Source organism: Clinocottus analis, unplaced genomic scaffold, assembly GCF_023055335.1.
Source record: "Clinocottus analis isolate CAN_PGR_092001 unplaced genomic scaffold, fCliAna1.0.p SCAF_8, whole genome shotgun sequence".
Lineage (NCBI taxonomy): Eukaryota > Metazoa > Chordata > Actinopteri > Perciformes > Cottidae > Clinocottus > Clinocottus analis.
In genome coordinates this window covers 19608592-19630635 of record NW_027176240.1, presented here as the reverse complement: position 1 = coordinate 19630635, position 22044 = coordinate 19608592, and the positions used below count along the sequence as shown (strand labels likewise).

The 22044-nt window shown below is 41.1% G+C and overlaps 2 protein-coding genes across 4 annotated transcripts in view; both read right to left on the bottom strand.

The window, feature by feature from the left end:
- smap1 (small ArfGAP 1) overlaps window positions 1-3684 on the bottom strand; it is a 77270-nt gene extending 73586 nt beyond the window's left edge. For 2 of the 3 annotated variants that reach the window (XM_068568216.1, XM_068568217.1), the window contains exon 1: window positions 2215-2713. In XM_068568216.1, coding sequence (XP_068424317.1) covers window positions 2215-2332 — 118 coding nt within the window. In that variant the 5' untranslated portion in view covers window positions 2333-2713. Of the gene's footprint in view, window positions 1-2214; window positions 2714-3403; window positions 3476-3566 lie in introns of those variants that run through there. The other variant, XM_068568218.1, reaches the window with a different exon arrangement.
- Window positions 3685-6467: 2783 nt separating this feature from the next.
- Window positions 6468-21757, bottom strand: slc1a4 (solute carrier family 1 member 4). The gene is made up of 8 exons (XM_068568151.1): window positions 21058-21757; window positions 16289-16331; window positions 14923-14988; window positions 12132-12298; window positions 11720-11953; window positions 10977-11171; window positions 10742-10876; window positions 6468-10226 (listed from the first exon to the last, which is right to left on the bottom strand). Exons 1-8 carry the CDS (start codon window positions 21561-21563, stop codon window positions 9983-9985), a joined length of 1590 nt encoding a protein of 529 aa, XP_068424252.1. The 5' UTR covers window positions 21564-21757; the 3' UTR covers window positions 6468-9982.
- Window positions 21758-22044: the final 287 nt, after the last annotated feature.

Below are 22044 nucleotides of genomic sequence, written 5' to 3'. Positions count from 1 at the left end.
TTTAGATTAAAATTTTCACCTTTGGATTCATGCGGTTATCCCTCCAAAGCCCATTTATTTTTTGTATAAAAATAGCTGGTGATATAGAGAATGTGACACATCGGGCATGACTGGATGCTGCTGCTTTATGACTCACATAAGTAAACACGGGTCAGGCTGCAGGGTCACTGAATGATGCAAATGATGCAGTCAGTGAAACATGTTTTAAAAAAAAGAATTGATCACACAACCATATGAATTTCAGATAAGAAAATCCAGAGCAGCTCCTTCCATTGAGGAAGACCATGAGTTGTGGTTGAAAGCGGCAAAAACAACAAGTGCTTCCCGCCTTTTGTTGAATTTGATCTAGTCTAGAATTTAACAAGTGCTGTTTCAAAAAGGTCCAGAATGAGATGCAATCTGCCAAGAAAGAGTGTGCAAGGCAGTTAAAAGATCTGAAAAAAAGCTAATAAGTGTTTTGTTTTTTTTTTACTTGGATATTATTTATGAAGATTGCACTTGCACTATAAATGTAATGCATTTTTATGGCAAAATGCTGTTTGGTCTGAAAGGGTGACTGTATTCTATCCTGAAAATGTTTTGGTAATTCTGGTTTAGGTGCATTCACATTCCACCATGTGCATGCTTGGAGCTACAACCCAGGGGCTAAGATAATGAAATGCTATTTACAACGATATTACTATCATGTAATGGACAATAGATGCAGCTGCAGCATTCAAATCATGATCAAATCTGATTCGCGGCGTGAGGGAGGTCTGGTGATACAGATTACACCTGCCAGCAGGCAGCATAGGCATGGTGATGACGCACAAGGCATTCAATCTCAGTCATAGGTAGCCCCAATACGAGACGTTCAAACTCCAATCAGAAGTCTGGGAATTTCATGCTTCCACACTTACAAAAAAAGAAATACAAGACGTTTAGGTAACAGCACGGTCATGTAATCTTTTTGCTGAATCAATTGACAAAAATATTGTTGAATGAATGTCTTTTTTATTATTATTTTATGTTGTCACTATGAAATATGAAGTTGCAACATGCACATTTGAAAAGGTATTGGAATACAGCAGTGGTTGATGTATGCCGAATTAAAGACTGAGTCCTAAAGAATCGGTCCTAAAGATTAGGGAAACTCCGAGATTAAACTCCGACAGTCTTTTCACGTGGATCTCAAACTTTCATACATTTGAAAGGAGTTCTGGGGGCGGTTTTGCTCAAAAGCGCATCGCGAGTCAGAGATAAGGTGTTGGCTGCAGCTGAAAAAATCCTGGAGTATCTGCTGCTGACATGTTTTTCTACGCGGCACATTCAGCGAGCAAACGACTCCTCTAATTGAGTGTTGCCTCCACAGGACTCGTAACTACGTTTTCCGCTCATAAATAAACCAGTCAAGGACATGACATCGATACTGTCGGGTAAGACCTGCGTCAAGTTAGCCCAATACATGCAATAAAATACCGGAAATACAGAGCATCGGATTTTCACAATAAAACATACATTTCAGCGGCGACCTCACAAAACGTAATCTGGATTCTAGGCTTTGAAGGATAGAAATACGAAATGTAAACCTTATTAAAAAAAGAGCACCCTCATCCTCTCAGACTCAATGTTGAATTAAATACGTGTGAAGGAATAAATAAACGTGCTCATCCTGTAATGCATCAAGTACTCAAGAGTGTAATGATGCAAGCAATAAAGTCAATTTGGTTTTATAAAAGTTTTCAATAAATTAATAAAATAAATTCAGAAAATTTAACCTCCCATTGTAGCTCATTTTTTTGTGCTATTTATTGCCTCAAATTTAAATTTAAATAATCTCCCTCTCCGTTTTTTGACTACACTGAACAACAAAACAGCTCGAGGGGGGTGTTATTTTGAAAATACTAAACGGAAATTGTACATAGTGTGTGGTTAATTGCACAAATATCATTCAATAATACTCGTTTTGCCTTAATTGTGACTGGACAAGCACTGACATAAATACACTGACAATGGAAACTGAGAGTCGGAAATAACGTGACTCACTTTGGTGTTAAGATACGAGCGTTAAGATAAGACATGTAGCGTTACGTATTGCTGCACAGAAGTGATTCCTCTAATAATAACGTTACGATATGTTGCTAGCTTTAGCGCACCGTTAGCGCACCGTTAGCGCCCCCTCACATCGTTTCATCATTTCATTACTCACAGGTCTGACGCGGTTCTCAAGCTTACCTTTTGCCTCACAGTCGGCACAGTGCTTGTTGTCTGCCTCCCTTAGCAGTTTGGACAGAATGACCTGATGCTGCTCATTCAGTTTCTGAGCTTTTTCTCGCTCCGACCGCGTCGTCATTTTTGCCAAAGTTTTGAAGTTGGTCCCGCTGGTGTAAAGCCGACACAAAAACCACGGAGTCCTCAGCTTGTATTAAAAAGGGTGGGACATCCTCCTCGTAGCCGCACTGTACCGCCTGTATTCCGCTAGCTTGCAACCTGCTAACAAGGTAATATGGAGAGCCAAGGCAGCATCATCTCTGGTGCCTTCAAGGCTGTCGGAATTTCTACAACGACGCCTGCATCTTCACCGAACTCGCTTTATTAGCCAAGTATGTTTGCACACATGAGCAGACATAAACAAAGCTAAAAGCTATAAGGTGTAGACTATGGGGGTATTCCAGAAAGCGGGTTATGTGGAAACTCAGAGTAAGTTAACCCTGAGATAAGGGGAACTCTGAGTTATCCGTTCCAGAAAGAGAGATAACTGAAACTCTGAGTCAATCACCATGGTAACAGACCCTGCGAACGTAACCTGCTCGCTGGCAGGTTTTCTCCAAGAAACCAGAGTTTCTACCTGTCTCCTCCCACATGGAGAAAGCTGCTAGACATGGCCATTCCTACCAAATCCGATTGACATCGAAGCCTTAGAGATTCTAAATGCTTTACGTCACGAGAGTCTTCAGACCAGATGAGACGTTTTATCATTCCAGAGGAACATCTGTTAGAAGCTACCGCTGTTCCTCTGGACGTGCTCTTACGTCAGAGCAAGTTTTATGCATCGCGCTACGTTATTTTTGCAAACGGTAGTTTTCTTTACAACATCGGGGCTGCAGAGCACTTCAGAAAGGCAACAGTTTGTGAGGAAAAGTAACATCAATACTTTTATTAGTATTTTAATGTGTGTTGGTGTCGCTACAGCGTCACACTTGAAATGACTTTAATAGGTATAAAATAAAAATGTGGAAGTGTTTCCTATGTGGGGTATTAAGTGAGAAGACGTGAAAAAACAACATTTTATTCGGGGATTAATTTCCTATTTCAAGTAGCCACTGAATTAATATTTACTTAGTTTAATAGCCTCAGTCAATTATAAAAAATGTAATTTAAATTAAAGTCAGGCGCAGTCATAGCCTTGCAATATATGCCTTACCTTTTTGAAGTATGTTTTTATATTTCATTTTTTAGCTGCTTCCGGGTCCTTTTTACCCCTGTTGGATTGCACCTAAATGAAAATCAGATTTTATTCCTACTTATATTCATAACTATAAGCTGCTACGATCTTACGGTTAAATGTTACGTCAGTGGAATAGTACATTGAAACTCCCGCGTTGACTCGGGCAGCAGTCTTTTCCCATGCCGCTCTCTCTTCTTCGCTGCTGCAACTGTTTTGGATTTGTGGTGAAATACCTGCTCATATTCACCATGGGCCTGCACAAGCACCTCCACCTCCATCGCTGTGAATTATGTTGCTCTTTTATTTACCGTTGTCATGGGGACTCGTGATATCGGGGCTCCATTGATGATGGCTTTTTATAATACTCGTGCACGCGCTTAACTCAGGGTGAACAACATACTCAGGCCCAATCCCAATGTCCGCCCTCACGGACTCACGGACTTTGAGGCGCGCTCCCGCGAAGTGCTTGAGGGTTTAGGGGTGTCCCAGTGTTACATCGTGGAGTCCCTGAGGGCTCTGTGGCGGACATGTTGAGCCCTTTATGAACCCTTTCCATAACTCAACATTAGATGCTGACTTTGCCTCAGGGAATTACCCACAATGCGTTGCAACGTGAGGTTTAACACGTAGTTCCCAATGGAAGAACGGAGACGTAAAAAAAAGGTAAACAAAGCCGCACGTGGGCATTTAGCCCGAAAAAAATACCTTTACAACATTATGGAACATAAAAACACATAATCTAGAGGAATGCAAACAGAAAATATATATTTTTCTGTACATTCATCATACATTTTATTTTGACAAAAACGAGAGAATAAATAATATAAAATGACTTCTCATCTTATGAGGAAGACGTTTGAACCAGTGAATAAAAAGAATAAAATAAATACATAATTGTACACAATAGTTTTAATGTAGTCACGTGACGTTGTAGGAAATTGCTGTCCCATTCATAATCACACCAGCTCAAACCCTCACAGACTTTTAACACTCAACCAGTTATTAGCTGACGTCAGTGAGTCCTTGAGGCTTACGTCCTCTCAGAAACTCTTTCGTCATCATTCAATTAAAAAAAATAATTAAACAAATCTTAAAGGTTTATTTAATGTAGATACTTTTTTTTTTACCCTAACCTTTCGTACACAATTTCAATAACTTACAAAACCTACTATCCAACATGTCACTACACTCAATAGCTGATTGTTAGAAAAATTCACTCGACGCCTTGGAGTGAAATCATTAAAACAGGAACATTTATTCTTCGAAGAAACAGAGTCTGAAGTACAATGTGACAAGCAAATTGCATCTCCCAAAACTGTGCGCCGAGCCCGGCCCACACTATCACCTTTTAAATACATATGTTTATCAATACACAAAGGCCCACATGACGTCTTTATGGTCTCTTCACAGTCATCTAATAATCAGGCCGAAAGAGGACAGACCTCCATATGTTTAGACAAACAGAGACATTATTGACACTTGCTGTCTCATGACTGATCAGGAGATTGCTCGTTGGTGTGTATGCTGCCGTGAGAGGAGAGTTCAATGAAAAGTCACTGGCCTTCTAACACACATTATTTCTCACATAGACGATGATTAATATTATGATACAAAGAGAGTAAATAAGTTTTTTCTTCCAAAACTGATCAATGAATCAACCAAGTCTTTAAACGCAAGCTATAACTTTTAGTCTTTCTAAGGTTATTTATCATGCTTTCTTCTATCATCTTCACTTTTTGCTATTGGGGGAAGTAGTCTGTCCCAATGAAAATATACCCAAACTCAAATTTTAATAAATAAAATGAGGGAGGAAATGATTCTTGCTATTCATTCTACATTTTCATGTAGTTGGCATACATGGTTGTGTTGACTTTTTCCACCCTTGTGATAAGCCTTTAAGTATTGCTTTGAGCGGTGCAGCAGACAGCAGGTTAAGTGGCATTGCTCTGTGGGAATGATATCAATGCTGGACCGTTCACGGCTGTACAGAACAAGCACACACCTATTCTGGACTTTGTCCTTGCAAATCCAGTTCAAAACTCTAGTTTAAAAAAAAAACACATTTTAGAACAGTTGGAATTTAAGATGAAGCCGTATACAATCGTGTAGCTCTGATGCAATTATATGTTAAAACATAACAACATATGCTCCCCAAAAGAGACAGTCCAAACGAAAAACACGTGTTAACTCCTACAAGGAGAGAAAATACTACCATTAGGAGACACAAACTGACCAAAGAGAGACACAGAGTAACCAAAAAAGAGGTGTAAAAGAAACAGAATATGACCACAGAGACACAGAATTACCGAAAAGACACATATGATACCCAAAGAGACCGTCCCGATCAAAAACAGGTGTTAAACACCTATAAAGAGACAGAATACGACCATTAGGGGACAAAGAAATGCCAAAAGTGAGACACAAAGTAATCCGAAAGAGGTGTAAAATGACTAAGAAAAGAAGGAATACAACCACAAAGAGGCCTAAATGACTACAAAGAGATGCAAAACAGACGAAAAGTTTGTTGAATTTAGGTGGGTCCTTTACATTCCTGTGCCCAGGGGCCCATTGTCTCATAATTGGCCGTGTCCACCGCTACAGGGGAACAGTGAATAAGGGTTCGTAGAGAAATGTGAAAACTACAGTTTACAGGTGGATGTTATGAAATCATGGGTCAGGCCATTTTCTGATACTAAGCCAGAGTTGTACATCTTAAGTTTGATACAGGTCGGGAGTCATTAGATGCTGCATTAATGCACCGTGCTGGCACCCTATAGAACTTTACGCAGAAATATTCCAACATATGATGGTTAACTATGTGTCTACGCATCACGAATGTCACTGCAGTCGTTTCAAGCAGCTATTACAACAGTACGAAAGGTGGAACTGTACTTTGCAGCGCACAAGTTACCAGCTGTATGGAAATGTGCAATTGTACTTATTTTTCATTCAGCTGCACTTGATTAAACACCCCCCAAATAACAATACGACCCTAATGATGAAGAGCACAAAGACAAGAAGCCTTTTTGTTTGGGTTGCATGAAAAACATACTGCATCACTTTTAATGTTGACAGACAGCAGGACCAACAGCAAAGAGACAGCTGTTAACAGTGTTACACATTGACATGGCACATCAAGTCAGCAAACACAACAGGAATTAAATTACATTGCTGACCGCAAGGTTATCAGAAATATTGGCGAAAGTCATCATATTAAAAAAATTGATACTGAGAAAGTGTTAAAAGGAGAAAGTACGAACAATTACAATAAATTAATATCAAATATATACGTATTTATAAAGTACATGTACCTCATTTTGTGTCATCACATGTGATTGTAGCAGATATACTGAACACAATCTATTCACACAGCTTTAGGTTAATGGAGCACTTGTTAGCTTAGAAAAGTAATCTGTGCAATCTGAAATGACAAGAAATTCTAGTTTACCTCCTCTTGATGGCAGACGGTGTCAATGTACACACCATGATACAAAACTAAAGCAGCACCAGGCTCACGTTCACATACAGAATGTTCCTTTACCTATTAAATTACAGTTCAGTATCACAGGAGCAGCCACACCATCAGGTGGTCCCCATGAATGTTAGATCAAATAAATAGAAAATATTACCACAGGTTTTAAAACTGTCAAGTGTTTCAGACAGACACAGAAATGGCCCAACCAGGCTCTTTGACGCCGTCATCCTCAGTTTGTAACTTTCCCACTCACGCTCTTCACCAGTAGAGGACAGCAGAGCCTCATTCTCAGTCAAGTCCTGCATCCTAAATGGAGCTTTCTTTTGCTTGAATCATCAGAAATTTGGCAGTTTCTACAGTTTTTATCTTGAGGAATCTACATTTTAAAAATGAGCCATGATAATGACAATGCCCAATGTTCCCTTTTGAGTGACAGTAGCAACCACAGTTAATCATCTATCATACAGACTGAAGAAAAAAAATGCTGTAAGCCAATTAAAATATACTTCTAAGATTTTATGATGATGCAATCCTCTGAAACAATCAACGAGTGGATTTGCAGAATAATAATGTACAGTGAAATGGAAACTGTGCATTTTGGGTCCAGTTTTTGCTGTAAACATTTGATGAAACTTTGATTTTTTTGTGAATTCCTTGTGGATTTTCTGGGATTTCTTAATCCTGAATTACTGAAGACCACAAATTGAATATCTGTTCTTTAAAAGGGAGACTGGAGTGTTTTCATGACGAACAAACTACTTGCAAAATAGCGTTCAATCAATGAAAATGATTGAACGCTGAAGGCATTTCACAAGTTACGAAAACGTGCAAAAACTTTCACCAGAAACGCTGCCCAACAATTGATCCTAACCTTAACCATCGGAGGTCAAGGTCTAACCTTAACCATTGCAGGTTAATGCCTAACCCGAACCATTTAAGGTCCATGCCTAATCTTAGCATACTACAATAATTTCACAACCCGCACTCTAAACACTACTCTTATCATCAAGAGTGTGTTTTGAACAGCATTCCGTGAGCTCAACAAGGGCGAGAAGGTAACCCACGAGTTGCAAAAAACACAAAAACTCTAGCAAAACTTCCATCATTAACCTTAAATAATCATTTGAGGTCAGTAACCCTAACCGTTCAAGGACAATAACTGTTCAAGGTAAATAACCATAATCATTAAATGTCAACACCTAATCGTTAATCATCTCGTGGAAGTTTTCAACTTGTTGGTTACCTTCTATAAACAACCCTCATCAAGATACCTTCATATAGCTCTCCATCATTGTGGAGGTCTTTAGCTTTTGGACAACAATATTGGGTTGTATATATCTAGCTTGTTGTTTGCTATCTCAACAGGACTGAATATATTTAGTTATGTCCTATTTTTGACTGGAAGCAGACATTTTCTACATAAACTAATCTTCTCAAGTTATCTGTTTATTTTGTTACAATAACAAGCTAATTTAAGTATCAGGTAAGCTAAACAACTAAGTCCAAAAACCTGATATGTTAGCTCAGCAAACATTAGCTTTGAAATGAAAGCAACAATCATAGCTGATGTTAACATTTGCTTTAGCTAGCAAACAAAGTCCAAAACAAACAACTAGCTACTTTTCAGACTCCCTGTTAGAGTATTTCTCAAGACAAATTAGCAAAAAAGCTACAAGCCACTTTTGTAAATAAATCGCAATGTATTGTTGGAGCGTATGTAGCAACAAATTGGTAAGAAAGCTGTCAACACAAACAAATGTGCACAGTTTACTCGCCCAATCCTAAAACTGCTGATGGATTTTTAAACTTTTGATAGCTAGCTAGTTGAGATGACTGGGTGGTCAGTGTGTAGCCATTATTAGTAGCCAACACAGACTCCACGAGCAATTGGTAAAGCAACCATAAACTGCTTTCATTACAAAATTTGAGGAACCTGCACAGAAAAATGCTGATATCAGCTGGGAAATGAAGTTAAGTTTTGTGCCTTTTCAGTTTCAATCGTAAGGCTATTAGAGAGAGACCCATAGTTATCTAAACGACCCCGACATTCAGTTTACTTAAGGGTTATTGGGATTAGTCGGGGCATATAACACAAATCATTTATATAAAGACACCATTTCAAATGGTCCAATGTTCAAAATGTTTTACCAACTGGACCAGTGTGTCACTAGACAAACAAGTGGCAAGAGACCAAATTCTTAACCCGTCATTTAAGAGGGTTAATGTTTGACATTGGCTGCTGACCGTCAGCAAATAAAAGCCTGGGCACATCTTGTAAACAACTCTCTGAACAACAGTTTTTTAAACCTGGGACCAAACTGTCCCCTTTCTCATTTTGACTTGACTTAAAATCTTTGCTCTTATCGTCCAACGAAGAATGTAAAGCCAATGAGCTGAACAAATAAAATGCAAATACATTCCACGAGCTGAGTTTAGGAGGTTGAACAGGCATCCCAAATCGTGTGATTAAGTTGTGACAGAAGCTTATCAGTATTTGGTGAGTTGTTAGTGTTATACAGTTAATGTTGGTCATTGTATTTGCTTTCTGAAGATAAAAACAAAGAAATGTGCATGCCGATGCTCTAATGTACAAACTTGTGGCTATGAGAATCTCCCACAGCACACCGGACAAACGCAACTACGACATTTATGGGAATGTTTTACGGATATTTTACACATAATGTGTCTCCATCACTGCTTATCACAAAATGCCTTAATCAAAATTAAATAAAAATGTTGACCTCAAGTAAAAAAGAAACAACCCTTTTAGCTAAATTGAGAATATGTTTTCCGAATTACAAATTTACAAATTCTTTATATCCTAGTTTGCGTGAAGATTCTTGGATGGAAACCCAGTTAATAATTCAATTGATCAAATTTTGAAAGCACAATAGCAGCAGGTACACTGCATATGCTCTCAAGAGGCCGACTATTACTATATGGCAACTCCCTCAAAAGTGAAACCATCAGTGACCTTGTTTTTTTAAAAAGACACACAGTCAGAACGGTGTCCCGTCGGCAGCAACATTAGAAGTACCGAAAGGTCAGGGGACAAGAAAAACTCTAAAGTCTAGTTTAGTTCACAGAACAGACTCAATGGCTTCCGGCATGGCCGCTGAGGCTTTGGTTTGGTGCGTAACGAGCGGCGAGGTCTCCTCCTCCGCCAGGACGTTGGCCACCGCCTCCACCCGAATCTCCGCCAGCTCCTCGTCCTGCTGCTGCTGCTGCTCCTGCTGCTTCTTCATCTCCTGCTGGTTGATGTGGTGGAGGATTCCAGCACCCAGAGCGTCGCCCTCCACATTCACCACCGTGGTGGTGCGATCCCTGCACACAAAAAGCAAACATTTTGAGGAAACAACCATTACCACGTATCGTTTTTCTTTGTTTTAAGCTGCTCCTATTTGTGTTTGGAATTTTATTTGAAGTTATAGGTACAGTATTTCCTCATTAAGAAAACTAAAAGAAAGCACTGAAAGGAGAGAAAACAAACTCCTTATCGGCCCCCACCAGCAACTACAGCAACTACATGGAATCAAACTGCACAAGACTCAGATGTTTTTGTCCCTCAACACAAAAAAATGAACCCTTTTGATAGCCAGAACACTTTCGATAGCCAGACTTTGGCACCACCTGTCATATAAAACAGATGTAAAGTGTTTATGTATTTCAACTTGTTCATGTTCAACCTGTTGCTGCTGCTGCTGTGTGTGTATGTGTGTGTGTGTGTTTCCCCCTGTTGGCATAACAGTTGAGAACCCCAGTTTCATTTCCTCGACTGTAATGTTGGCAACTCTTGTGCAGACGCGTGTCTTCAGTGGACTTCACTTGACTTTACTCACACGATCCAGTCAACAGCCAGCATGAGGGACAGGTCATTGGTCGGCAGGCCGATGGCCTCCAGGATGATGGCGATGGTGATGATGCCGCCGGCTGGGATGCCTGCTGCTCCCACACTAGAGGCTGTGGCTGTTACCCTTATGAATAATGAAGAAATAATTGTATAAATTATATCGGACTAGAAAGTTGACCTCTTGCTGGGAAATGTCCAGACAGTCCTGTGTGTTGTCTTCTCACAGGATGGTGAAGATCTGCCCGGCATTTAGTTCAAAATTGTTGAGCTGAGCGATGAAGACGGCAGCGATGCACTGGAATATGGCCGCCCCGTCCATGTTGACGGTGGCGCCGATGGGGAGGATGAAGCGGCTGATGCGCTTGTCAACACCGTTGTTCTCTTCCACGCATTTTATCATCGAGGGCAGAGTTGCTGAGCTGGTGAGCAAATGAAGAGAAATAAAGCATAATCTTAAGTAGCCATTCAGGTGGAACTAGTACTATTTGTAATTGCAATAAATAAACAAACATTTATGCTAAAAATGCAAAAGTATTTTTTGACTGTGGCACTACATGAAAGGTAAATGTGGAACCACTAAACTATTCAGAGTTCATCCCCTGAGGAGCACAAATGTGTTCCATGAATTAAATGGAAATTGGCTTATTGTCTTATTGCAAATTGGACGGAAACAGAAAGAAAGTTGATTCCCTTTGCAACGCATTAATATCCTCAGTTCAAAGTAGAGCCAGCTCGAGGAAATAGCAGCGACTCCAAGGTAGCGCTGAAAAGAGTAAACCTTTTACTAGTTTCATTACTATTAGCTATGGCAGCTAATGGCATACATGTGCAATGCTGCCACTCCTTATTTAACTAAAAAGCATCCCTCTGACAACTGTTTTTTTGTAATTAGGGTTAGACACGCATAATTTACATTTATTTTGATCACTAAAAGGTTCATCTGGTAACCTGTGACGTGACATTGTACCTGGAGCACGTGGCGAAGGCCGTGGTGAAGGGCGTGATGAGGCCCGACAGGAAACTGTAGGGGTTCTTGCGTGTGAAGCCAAAGTAGATGAGGGGCAGGACGATGCCCCCGTGGATGACGTGGCCCAGGATTGAAGCAAAGATGTATTTCCCCAGACTGGTGACCAGTAGAACTACATCTACCATCTCCACAATCTTACTGCCTACCAGGAACATGATGCCAAAAGGGATGTACCTGAGAGACACAAGAGGTGAGATTAAACAGGGAAGGAAAGCGGTTGCATTGTGGGACGTTAACTGTAACAGTGCCTACTTCATCCTGAGTATTCTCCATCAGATACAATCAGATGCAGTTCAAACTCTACCACTCTCGATACCTATAAATTATCCCACACACATTCGACTCTACTGACCACATGATCCAGGACACAAGCACCATGGTGGCCTCGTTGAAAGCATTGAAGAACCGGATGAGTTCTTCCCCCTCATCGCCCAGCTTCCTCAGGGCCACGCCGAACACCATGGCAAATAACACCAGACCGAGGATGTTCATGCCATCTGTTTCAGTACCAATAGGCACCTAAAAAACACACACACAGCAGAGTCAGACTGTAGGAGACGATGAAGATTCAAATAAAAAAAAAAAACAGTGTGAACGGAACACAGCGCAGAAAGTTCAACTGTTGAATTTTGTTTGGTAAGATGATGTATTACCTTTCGCGTAGGCATCATTTTATTGAGAATAGCGCTAAACACTGAGAGCAACTGTCTTAAAAAACTGTTAGCATCTGACAACTATAATTGAACAGTGGTGCGACGTAAAATACATATTTTCACTATTGAACAAAAAACATCCTTGGCCTTAGGAAATCCTTTCAAAATGAATTAAAACAAGACAAAGAGTTATAACAACGCTAACAACGCTTTTAGCTGAACAGTGCGTCATTCAGCTAAATGGTCACGTCGCCTGCTAACAATGACAATGCTGTCATGCTGGTGTTGAGCAGGTTCAGTAGCCTGTTAGCACATCTGCTTGTTAACACTGGAAGTACAGCTAAAGCCGATATCGTTAGTTTCGCAGGTATTTAGTTAAATAAAAAAAGCGAAGTATTGGATAAATACGAAATTGACGTGGTGATGGCGCTATGTGAACGTGTAAGAAGATTACCCAAGAGTAATCCTGTAGGGAACGTCAATGTCTACATCAAATTTCAAGGTAGTTAGTGGTCAGTACTTTCACCAAAGCCATCACGAAACATTGTCCAGGAACCATGAATGACTTTGCCACATTTTGTGCCAATCCATCCCACAGAGAAACATCTTACTCTTAGTCAGAGGACAACTAAAGTCCTTGGGATCAATCCTATGGGGACCATGACTGTCTGTACAAGGTTTTGTTGCAATGAAAATATTTTGGTCTGGACCACGGTGGTGGAGCAACACATACTGTAAGCTTGTAAGCATTTGTAGCCTTTCAGTATGGAGTTGGAGGCCTGTCAAACAACAGTGTTGACATACCCTGCAGTAGTTTATACAGCACCTTTTGCTACCCAGTATGCATGTGTAGGTACATAAGTCTGTGGGCAGTTGAAGGATTCAGTGAACTGGATGATGGATAACAAATAAGGACAGGAACAAATCCTGAGCTCAATCCTCTTTCATTGTTCTGAGCGCTCCCACAGCTTCATCCCCTGTGGGAAGGGGACCAGCATGGCCCACGACAGACAAATACCATGGGCCGATGCCAAGATCAGATCCCCCAACTGTTCCCTCATACTGGGTCAGTGGGGGAAAGTCATAGCCACTGGGGAGAAGTAGTGGGATTTCGAGGATTTTCTACTCTATGTTCAAAATGTAGCAAAGTTCGGAGCGCAACTCTTTTGATTGACAAAGGCAGTTTTGAGATGAGTCGAGAGTAGTGTGGAGGGGCGGAATTAAAAGATCTGAAATGGGAGATCCAAGCTTAAAGAAGAACAAGTCCAGCTCATCTGATTCAGCTGTTTTTTCAGGGTCCAGACCTCACACTCCGAGACAGCCTATAGGATGAGGCTATGTAACAGTCATCTATGATCCAACATCCGACGCATCTAATAGGCCCTTCTGGCCATCTGGAAATCTGCAACCAGGCCATGTTACCCTGTTTAGAAAAGCCCATTATCTTCGACACAGGCCCAATGGATATTTGGCGGGTCAAGCTGACCTCGCTGCTGGTCAACTTTGTTTGACTCACCAAACAGAAACAATTTTGTCATGCTTCATGCACTTATTTAAAAGTTGTACCGGCCGAGACATACAAATAAACCAGACTTCTACGGGTGAACCGCAGACCAGTGTCCATCTTTGTTAAACCAGATGGCAAAGACAGTGATTTAAAATGTTTAGGTGTCATTTCAACACATTGAAATAAGTTATGCAGAACAGTAACGACACATTTGAACTGTTTTAGAAAGATAAGACCTTACATACTCCTTAAAGCAGCTCAGCTGTGCATGCATGTGATGATATTGTTACATTTAACCCAGTTTTACATGAAGCCAGGCTTCATTTTCAATTGTCAAACCCGTTATGTCACAACACAAACAAGCACTAAAAATAATGGATCAAAAGTAAAATGGCACCAATGGTATAATTCTGAAGAAGTACAAGTTGCTCGTTATAACAGTTTTATCAAGTCTTCTTTTACCAAGAGAATAGCCACCAATGGATCAGCAAATGGCAACTGCAGGGTGTCACCATATACTATGAGAAGTGGACGAGGTCACCGTGGTGTCACCCATTGGTTTGTAAACTGCCATTTTGAAGCCATGAGCTGGCTGTCGCCATCTTGTGTGTATCCTGAAAAACACACTGAATACACAGACAGCTACCAAACCGGACAATTAGCAACCTGTGAATCCCAAATGAGCTGCGCCCTAAATGCCTTTGTTTTGCAATATTTTACTGAGGTAATAAATTAAATGAGAAGAAGTTTAATTTACAAAGACAAATCTATAAAATCTGACCTCCTTTTGAAACTAGAGGAGATGTCACTTGCTGACCATTCGAAAACATGCAAGTTTAAGACACAACATTGGTTCCACTTTTCAGACCCAGAAGTTATCGCCTGAGTAGCACGGAGCAATACTACTGTGTGTGTGTGTGTGTGTGTGTGTGTGTGTGTGTGTGTGTGTGTGTCTATATGCATTGAATGCTTCCAGTCCATACCTTTTGATAAAGTGCTGTCCCATTGGTGTCGTTCCCTACCACAACCATCTTGTAGTCAGTGGCATACTGCAACATAAGAGGAAGGAAAGATTATGATTAATTTTGATGGGAGGTATTCAGTCACATTTTTGTCACGTACATTGTCGCGCTGACGACAAGAGTTGTCTACGACATTTATTAGTGTTACCGGTGGAAGATGCATTTTGAACAGAGCGAAGTCTTTAGGCTAAGCTAAGCTAATCGGTTCCTAGCACCAACTCCGTACTTAACCCACAGACATGGTTCTCATCTCACTTTGCTTTTTAATTGGCTGACAATGAAGGAAAGAAATCACACTACTTTAGAACATAGTCTGCACATTGCTCGCATGAGGAATACAGCATGTGCATGGAGTTGATGCTTTCATTAGAAACAACCAGGACTACAACAATGCCCCCACTCTCTCTGTATTTCTTTAAAAGCCCTCTGGGATAAAGGTGCCTGCCACGTTGACAGATCTAACTTTAAATGAGCCTGTAGATTCATGAAACATACTGAGGCATTTAGAATCATACATCACCTGACTATAGTCATAAAACTAAAAAGACAGCTTTCCCCAAAGGCAAAATCGTAGAGTTCATTAGTTTAAATGTCTGTTTAAGCATCTAGCTGCTTGTCATGTTGTGTTAATCTCCCCTCTCCTCTGCTTTCTTGGTTTAATCCAAAATTGGAGCCATTCCACAGGGGGCTCTGCCACAGTATAGGCCGGCTTGTGGGGGTGAATATTGAACTCTGCGACCCGGCTGCACTTTAAAACTCCATTTACTCTCCACCAGAAGTCACCAGCTTGTTGGTGAGTTTATAACCTACTGGCCTGGTTATAGACAAGTTTGAGGCAATCGGTCCGGATGTGTGAGTGTGTGAGTACGAGTCTTCTTTACGTGTGTGCATAGCCATTGTGTGTCAATGCATCCCCAAATATTGAACTTTCCTGGTTCTTATTTTAGCTTTAACAGCCGTGATCATAATTCTAGGAAGCGGAGCGGACCGCGTTCAAGAGCAGCGAGCCGAGGAGGGGTTGCCAGGTTAGCGGGAATGGAATGGTTTCGCCATGGTAACGGCTGGGAAGGGACAAGGAAAAGAAGCGTTTTAGCGAGCAAGGGAGAGCAGCAGTCTCCATTCTGACCATCGCCTCATTAAAAGGCCTTAGTATGCTCTCAGCCTCGATTTACTGCCGCTGTAAATGAACGTGGAGCAGCATCCGCATGGTGAAATAAATTCTGATGAAAAGTCCACACAAGACAGAATAAAAAGACTCAATTATTTAGTGGAGACAATAAAATGTGGACAATGTGGTGTGGTGAGGAAGTGAGGTGCTGGCACTCACAGAACGAAAAGCAGCAGCCACCAAGTTCGATGGGAACAAATTCCTGTGAAAGAAAGAGAAAAATTAGTTTGCTCCATACAAAAATGTGTTTGATATTTGTAATTGACGGGACAGACAAATACTTTTCACATAACATACTGTAATTAAGTTACCGTTTGTGAATTCCTAAACAAGAAAAAAATAAATACAATATTTGATATTTGATTTATTTTGCAAACAGAGTTTGTCTCGTTGGATTGCATATTAAAATAATTAATATAATATAATATAATGCAAAATGACCACAATTGTTGTCACTACCCACAGAGGTTTTATGATTGCTTTCTTACTCTACAATGAATGACAGATTCAGATATAGACTACTGCCAAGACATAAATAACCGTGCGTGAAACAGCTATACCAAAGATCAGGGCTAAGTAAAGGTCAACATTAACAAAGTTACATTGGTGAGACAGGATACTTCTTCATGCTACTATTTGTAGACACCACTCAACCAAACATGCTCAAACATTAGTGAGCATGCTTTACCTTCAAAATGCTAACATGAAGTTCTTTAGCAGGTTTAAAGGTTCAGTGAAACAATAAGAGCATTAGCTAAGCAGCAAACAACTATCTGCTATGGAAAGACATAGAGTAATGTCTTCCTGAGCCGAGAGTGAAGTTACTGTCTGTTTGTGTGTTTTGTAATCTGAGCTACTCTGCGCTTTGTTTGTAGAAGCAAACCTGTTGGTGCTGTTTGCACTGTTAACTCTATCGGCGCTGTTAGGACAGTTAGCTGCGGCTCAGGATTGACCGTGTTCAAAACGGTGAAGGGGTTATAGATATAATCTGAGTTTTAAAATGCAGCACCTTTAATGCTCACCTTGTTAGCATTTTAGTTTAGCGGGTCAGCATGCTAACATTTGCTAATATGCACTATTGTTATCAAGGCATTTGACTTAAAGCCCAAAATGTCTTGAGGAAAAGTCAGGAGGTCACTAAAGTCAGTTGGCCTAATCCTTTGTGGAGCATGAAATGTCTCATAACATTTCATGACAATCTATCCAATAGTTGGGATATTTCCGCTTGGACCAAAGTAAAAATTGGGACCTTTCAGCAATTACCATTTATAAGTCCATTGTGACACCTTTTTTCTTGACAGTCTTTCAGTAAAGGCTTTGAGCTGAGTTTAGTTTCACTAATATAAAGTAAGCATATAGGGATTACTGGAAGCCTGCAGGCCTTTTCCATGAATTAGTGTTTGCGTTGTAACTGTATCCACTGTTGCCACACTGTATTGTGCGAAGAAATACAGACTTTGTGCTGTGATCTATTCCCATTGCCAGAATACAGTAAAGCAATTCAGTCCATCGCCCCATCCCATGACCCCCGTCAACACTGCCTTCAGTCTAGGGGCCAAATGCTGCTTCAGCTGTTCAATATGTCAGCCACACATGGGCTACCTGCCATGTGGTCATGATACCGCCACTTTATCATTTATTCTCTACTTAATGCTGCTAAAAAATATGATCGCTTGGATGAATTTGTGCACCCATACAAAGTTTCATACTCTTCTTCTTTCTGTGAAGGCGATTACGAGTTCCTTCTGTCACATGAGTGAGTCGAGGATCTGGATTAACTCTGGGAAACCAGAGCTGAGAGCTGGCATGCTTTTCCCAACGGGAGCCCCACTGCTTTCTCTCTGTGGACTGTTGTTTTTTTTTTTTAAAGCTGTTACATAACAACTTGATTTCCTAATTAATTGAAGCCAAACATTGTTCATGATTCTTTTAATTAAAGGCAGCGGAAGAGGGTGATACAGCTAATGTGGGATTCTGACTTTTAGTCAAACACTTCAAGCAACAATTTAGAAGTTTTCTCTAATAGTTGGACACAAGTTTCACAATTAAGATGCATTTTCCAGCTAGTCTTGTGTTTGCGTTAAAATATGTGTGTTATGTAATTTCAAAACAACAATATTTTAATCTTTGTTATGTAACTAACATAACTGGCATTAGTTAAGTACATAAATTACCTAAAAAAAAGTCAGGTGAAATAAGTGCCTGCTGACTTTTGGTTTTGCGCTGGACACAAACAGCGATCTCCTGGGTGAAAGTCCTGTGTGTTTCACCCATCCTCCCCGTCGTCTTCCCTACGCAGACTCTGCCGCTCTCTGTGCTACGACACCTGACCTCCCTAAAGGAAGCCCCCCCCTCCTGCTGGCTCACATTTACGTGGGTTATAAATAAATTACAGTGGATAAGAATAGCCTGGGTTCATTAGTCCAATGATGAAAATATTTATGCAAATCAAAAGTCGCTGTTTGTTTCAAACATGTTCTCTATCACTGGCAGGGCAAATGTGTGTCTGGTATGAGTGTGAATCTTTTATTGGAGAGTTTGTGCACAGTGGTTGGCGTTGACGTATTTTTATTTTTGTGTTTTTTCAGAATAGTTCAATTTGAGATCAGTTGTTTGAGATGATGAAGAAATTCGACAGCTGTGGGAAGATTTGTTCTTTTTAAAGAGTGGAGTTTAGTTTAGTTTTTCTCTCCAGCTCATATATAAGATCAAAGAGAGAATCTGAGACCTGTTTGTCTAAGAAATTAGAGCGTGTTGACTGAGGAGTCATACAACCCTGACAGGGAAAAAAAAGTTGATAAAGACAATATTTGGACTTGAGCATCGTGTCCAGAAAGCTACATCATCCGAGGCCCTGCCAAGGTTTAACACTTCCATGCCATGACTGGTATTCCTAACCTCAGTGGATGAAAATGATCTTGCAGACCCCAAACTATCAGTCCAAATTCATCAGCATTAAACATAATAGTTTAGAAAACTGTGCTGGTCGAATCCTTCCTGGAATGTTTTGAGCAACTGGTCACCAGAACAAATACAAACGCAAGAAGACTGGGAAATAAAAGCAGCCTGTGCACCTGCTATAGTGATAAGAGTGGAATGCTGACTGCAGTAAACAGTGTTTCAGTGTGTGCTACATGGTGCTATTCCCTCCATCGTTTTCCCCTTTTCTCAAAATACACTGTGCTGGCTCAACAGCTGTCAGCTTTCCCTCACACAGTGGGAACTTCTGAATAGGACTCCTCCTGGACAGGATTCCTGAACCAGCCAGTAGCTGGAGGTTTCTGGACAGAAACTCGGTTGTCCACCTTTGCCCTGCTCCTTTAAAAAGAGCCAAAACCAAAGAAAATCCTTATATTATGGTGCCCACTCAATCTTGAGTCCACCGCCCTCTTTCCTTTTGTATTCAAGAGGCAAAGCAAGAAGCAAAGCCTGACTGAGTGTCACTTCAGCATTGCTTGAAGCTGCATACTGGACTCAGTGGTGGGAGACGCACTCAGATTGGGATGCAATGGGAGGTACTGAGACAGGGTTGTCGTATGTGTACAGATTGTAAAGCCCTCTGAGGCAAATTTGTATTTTTGATTTTGGGTTATGCAAAACAAAATAAACTGAATTGAATTGTTTACTTGAGTAAAAGTACAAACACCTCAATCGTGTTATATAGTTACTTTCTGGCGCTGACTGAGCTGCGTGTGGTGGAAAGGATTTGAGTATGGAGAAAACCAAAAATCACAATATTTTTGGCCAATAACTCGATAACGCAACAATACTTTAAGTTTGACTGTTGGATGTTTTCACTACATATTTACCCAGTGATTAATATTCCTCAGTAATGTGGGTATAATAACTAAGTGAGTACAAGGCAAAAATGACTTCCCTTATCTGTATTACAGCCTTTAAAAACAAGAATAGACAACGCGTATGCCATATTACGGTATCCAAAATCCAAGGACTTATAGTCTCATATCACGATATCAGTAAAGAATCGACATATTGCCGCTCTAGTTCAGAGGGTCATGCATGTTGGAGTCTGTGATGACAGTCTGATCAGTCACGCAACAAAATCTAACTAGCGGGCTAAATTGTGCTACATTGTGATTCAAGCTGCAACGATCAATCGATTAAAGGACCAGTGTGCAGGATTTAGTGACATCTATTGGTGAGGTTGCAGATTGCAACTAACTGAATACCAATGAGGATTTGTAATTTCAGGTGATTCTAAACATCGATTATAAAGAACTTCACCTAATGCCTTCAAGGCATGATGATGCAGTGAAATATTTTGCAGACTGTAACTTTATAATTATGGATATTATATTTAATAATGACGATAATTCCCTTTTAATATATTAAATGAATCGCTGACTATTTTAATTTAAAAAAAAGCATTTTTGGGAGACAAAAGAAGTCAACATTTTCGGATTTCTGCTAAGTTATTTCATATTTCCTGGTTTCAATACTACTCTATGACAGCCAAGTGATGGAATTTGTCACTTTGAGGACGTTGTTTTATTCATTTGTTTTATTATATTATAGGCCGAAAAACAAATTGAGAAAAAAAAATGGAGTTTAATGACATTTTTTTTTTAATCGTGCTATTACATATTATATCGACTTACAGATCTGGACCGAAGATTTTAGCAAAGCCATGAGGGTTTTACAAACACATACATGGTTAACTTATTATAATTTTGCAGTGTCACTTATCTGCGTGCAACACAAGGAAGATCGAAGAAGTTTGGAAGCTTGTGCGCGCGCACGCATTGGATGGAGGAGCCGCTCGAGTGTGTAAAACTAAGCAGCTCCGCTCGTGGGCACGCGGTCCGTCGCCCCCACCCCCTCCCACACACACACAAACTGCAATACCCCACCAGACCTGCTTCTTGTTCCTCAGAGGGTCTTGTGTGCACTTATTGTATTATATTTACCTGGCCAGATCCAAAAAGGAGTCGGCGGTGTCCTTTTCCTTGCTGATGCTCTCCAGTGCCAGGCTCAGGGACCCCGCGCCCACACCGGGCTTGATGATGAAGGCCAGCGACACCCCGATCCCCGAGGCGATCAGCGTGGTCACCAGGAAGTAGCCAACAGCGATGCCCCCCAGTTTCCCCAGGGAGCGGGTGTCCAGGCTGGCGGCGCCGGACACGAGGCTGCAGACGACCAAGGGAAGGATGATCATCTTCAGCATCCGCAGCAGCATCTCGCCGGGGAAGGCGAAGTAGGTCATCTGCGCCCTGGTGAGGTTCATGCCGCGGACCAGCATGCCGAGCCCGACGCCCACCAGCACCCCGGACACCGTCATGATCACCAGCAGGTTCTTCCTCAGGAACTCCGCCAGCTTCCCCGCGCAGCTCCTTCGCGCGCTGTGCTCCACGATCTGGTCGGTGGACGCCGAGCTGGGCACGGCGTGCCCGTTGATCTCGCTCTTTTTCTCCATCTTTCTTCTTTTGTTTGTGTAGATTTAGTTTTGCTCTTCAGAATTAGCGCGGGGTCCGAGGCGCAAGCGTTGGGTCAGATGCACACACACACACGCACACACGCACGTTGGGCGCACGCTCTCTGCTGTGTGAAGGCTGGTGCCGGCGTGAGAGGCTGAGTGTGGAGTGGGGAGCCGATGGGGAGCCAATGGGGAGCGGGCGACGACAGGGCAGCCTGTGGAACATGCGCACAAAAGCCGGCGCTTTTATACCGAGAGCAAATGATGCAAGAGTAGAGGAGATTGCCAGGGTCTGTGGCAATGTGAGACACTCCTGAATAAATGTGACCATTATCAGAGGAAGACTTACGAAACGTGTTTACCTTCCTCTACATGTTATCTGTCCTTTATACAATGTAAGAAATACAAAAATCTATGATTTGCTACGTCAGTTACCAAATGCATAAGAGTAGTAAGGATTTCCTCACCCCTGTTTATTCCT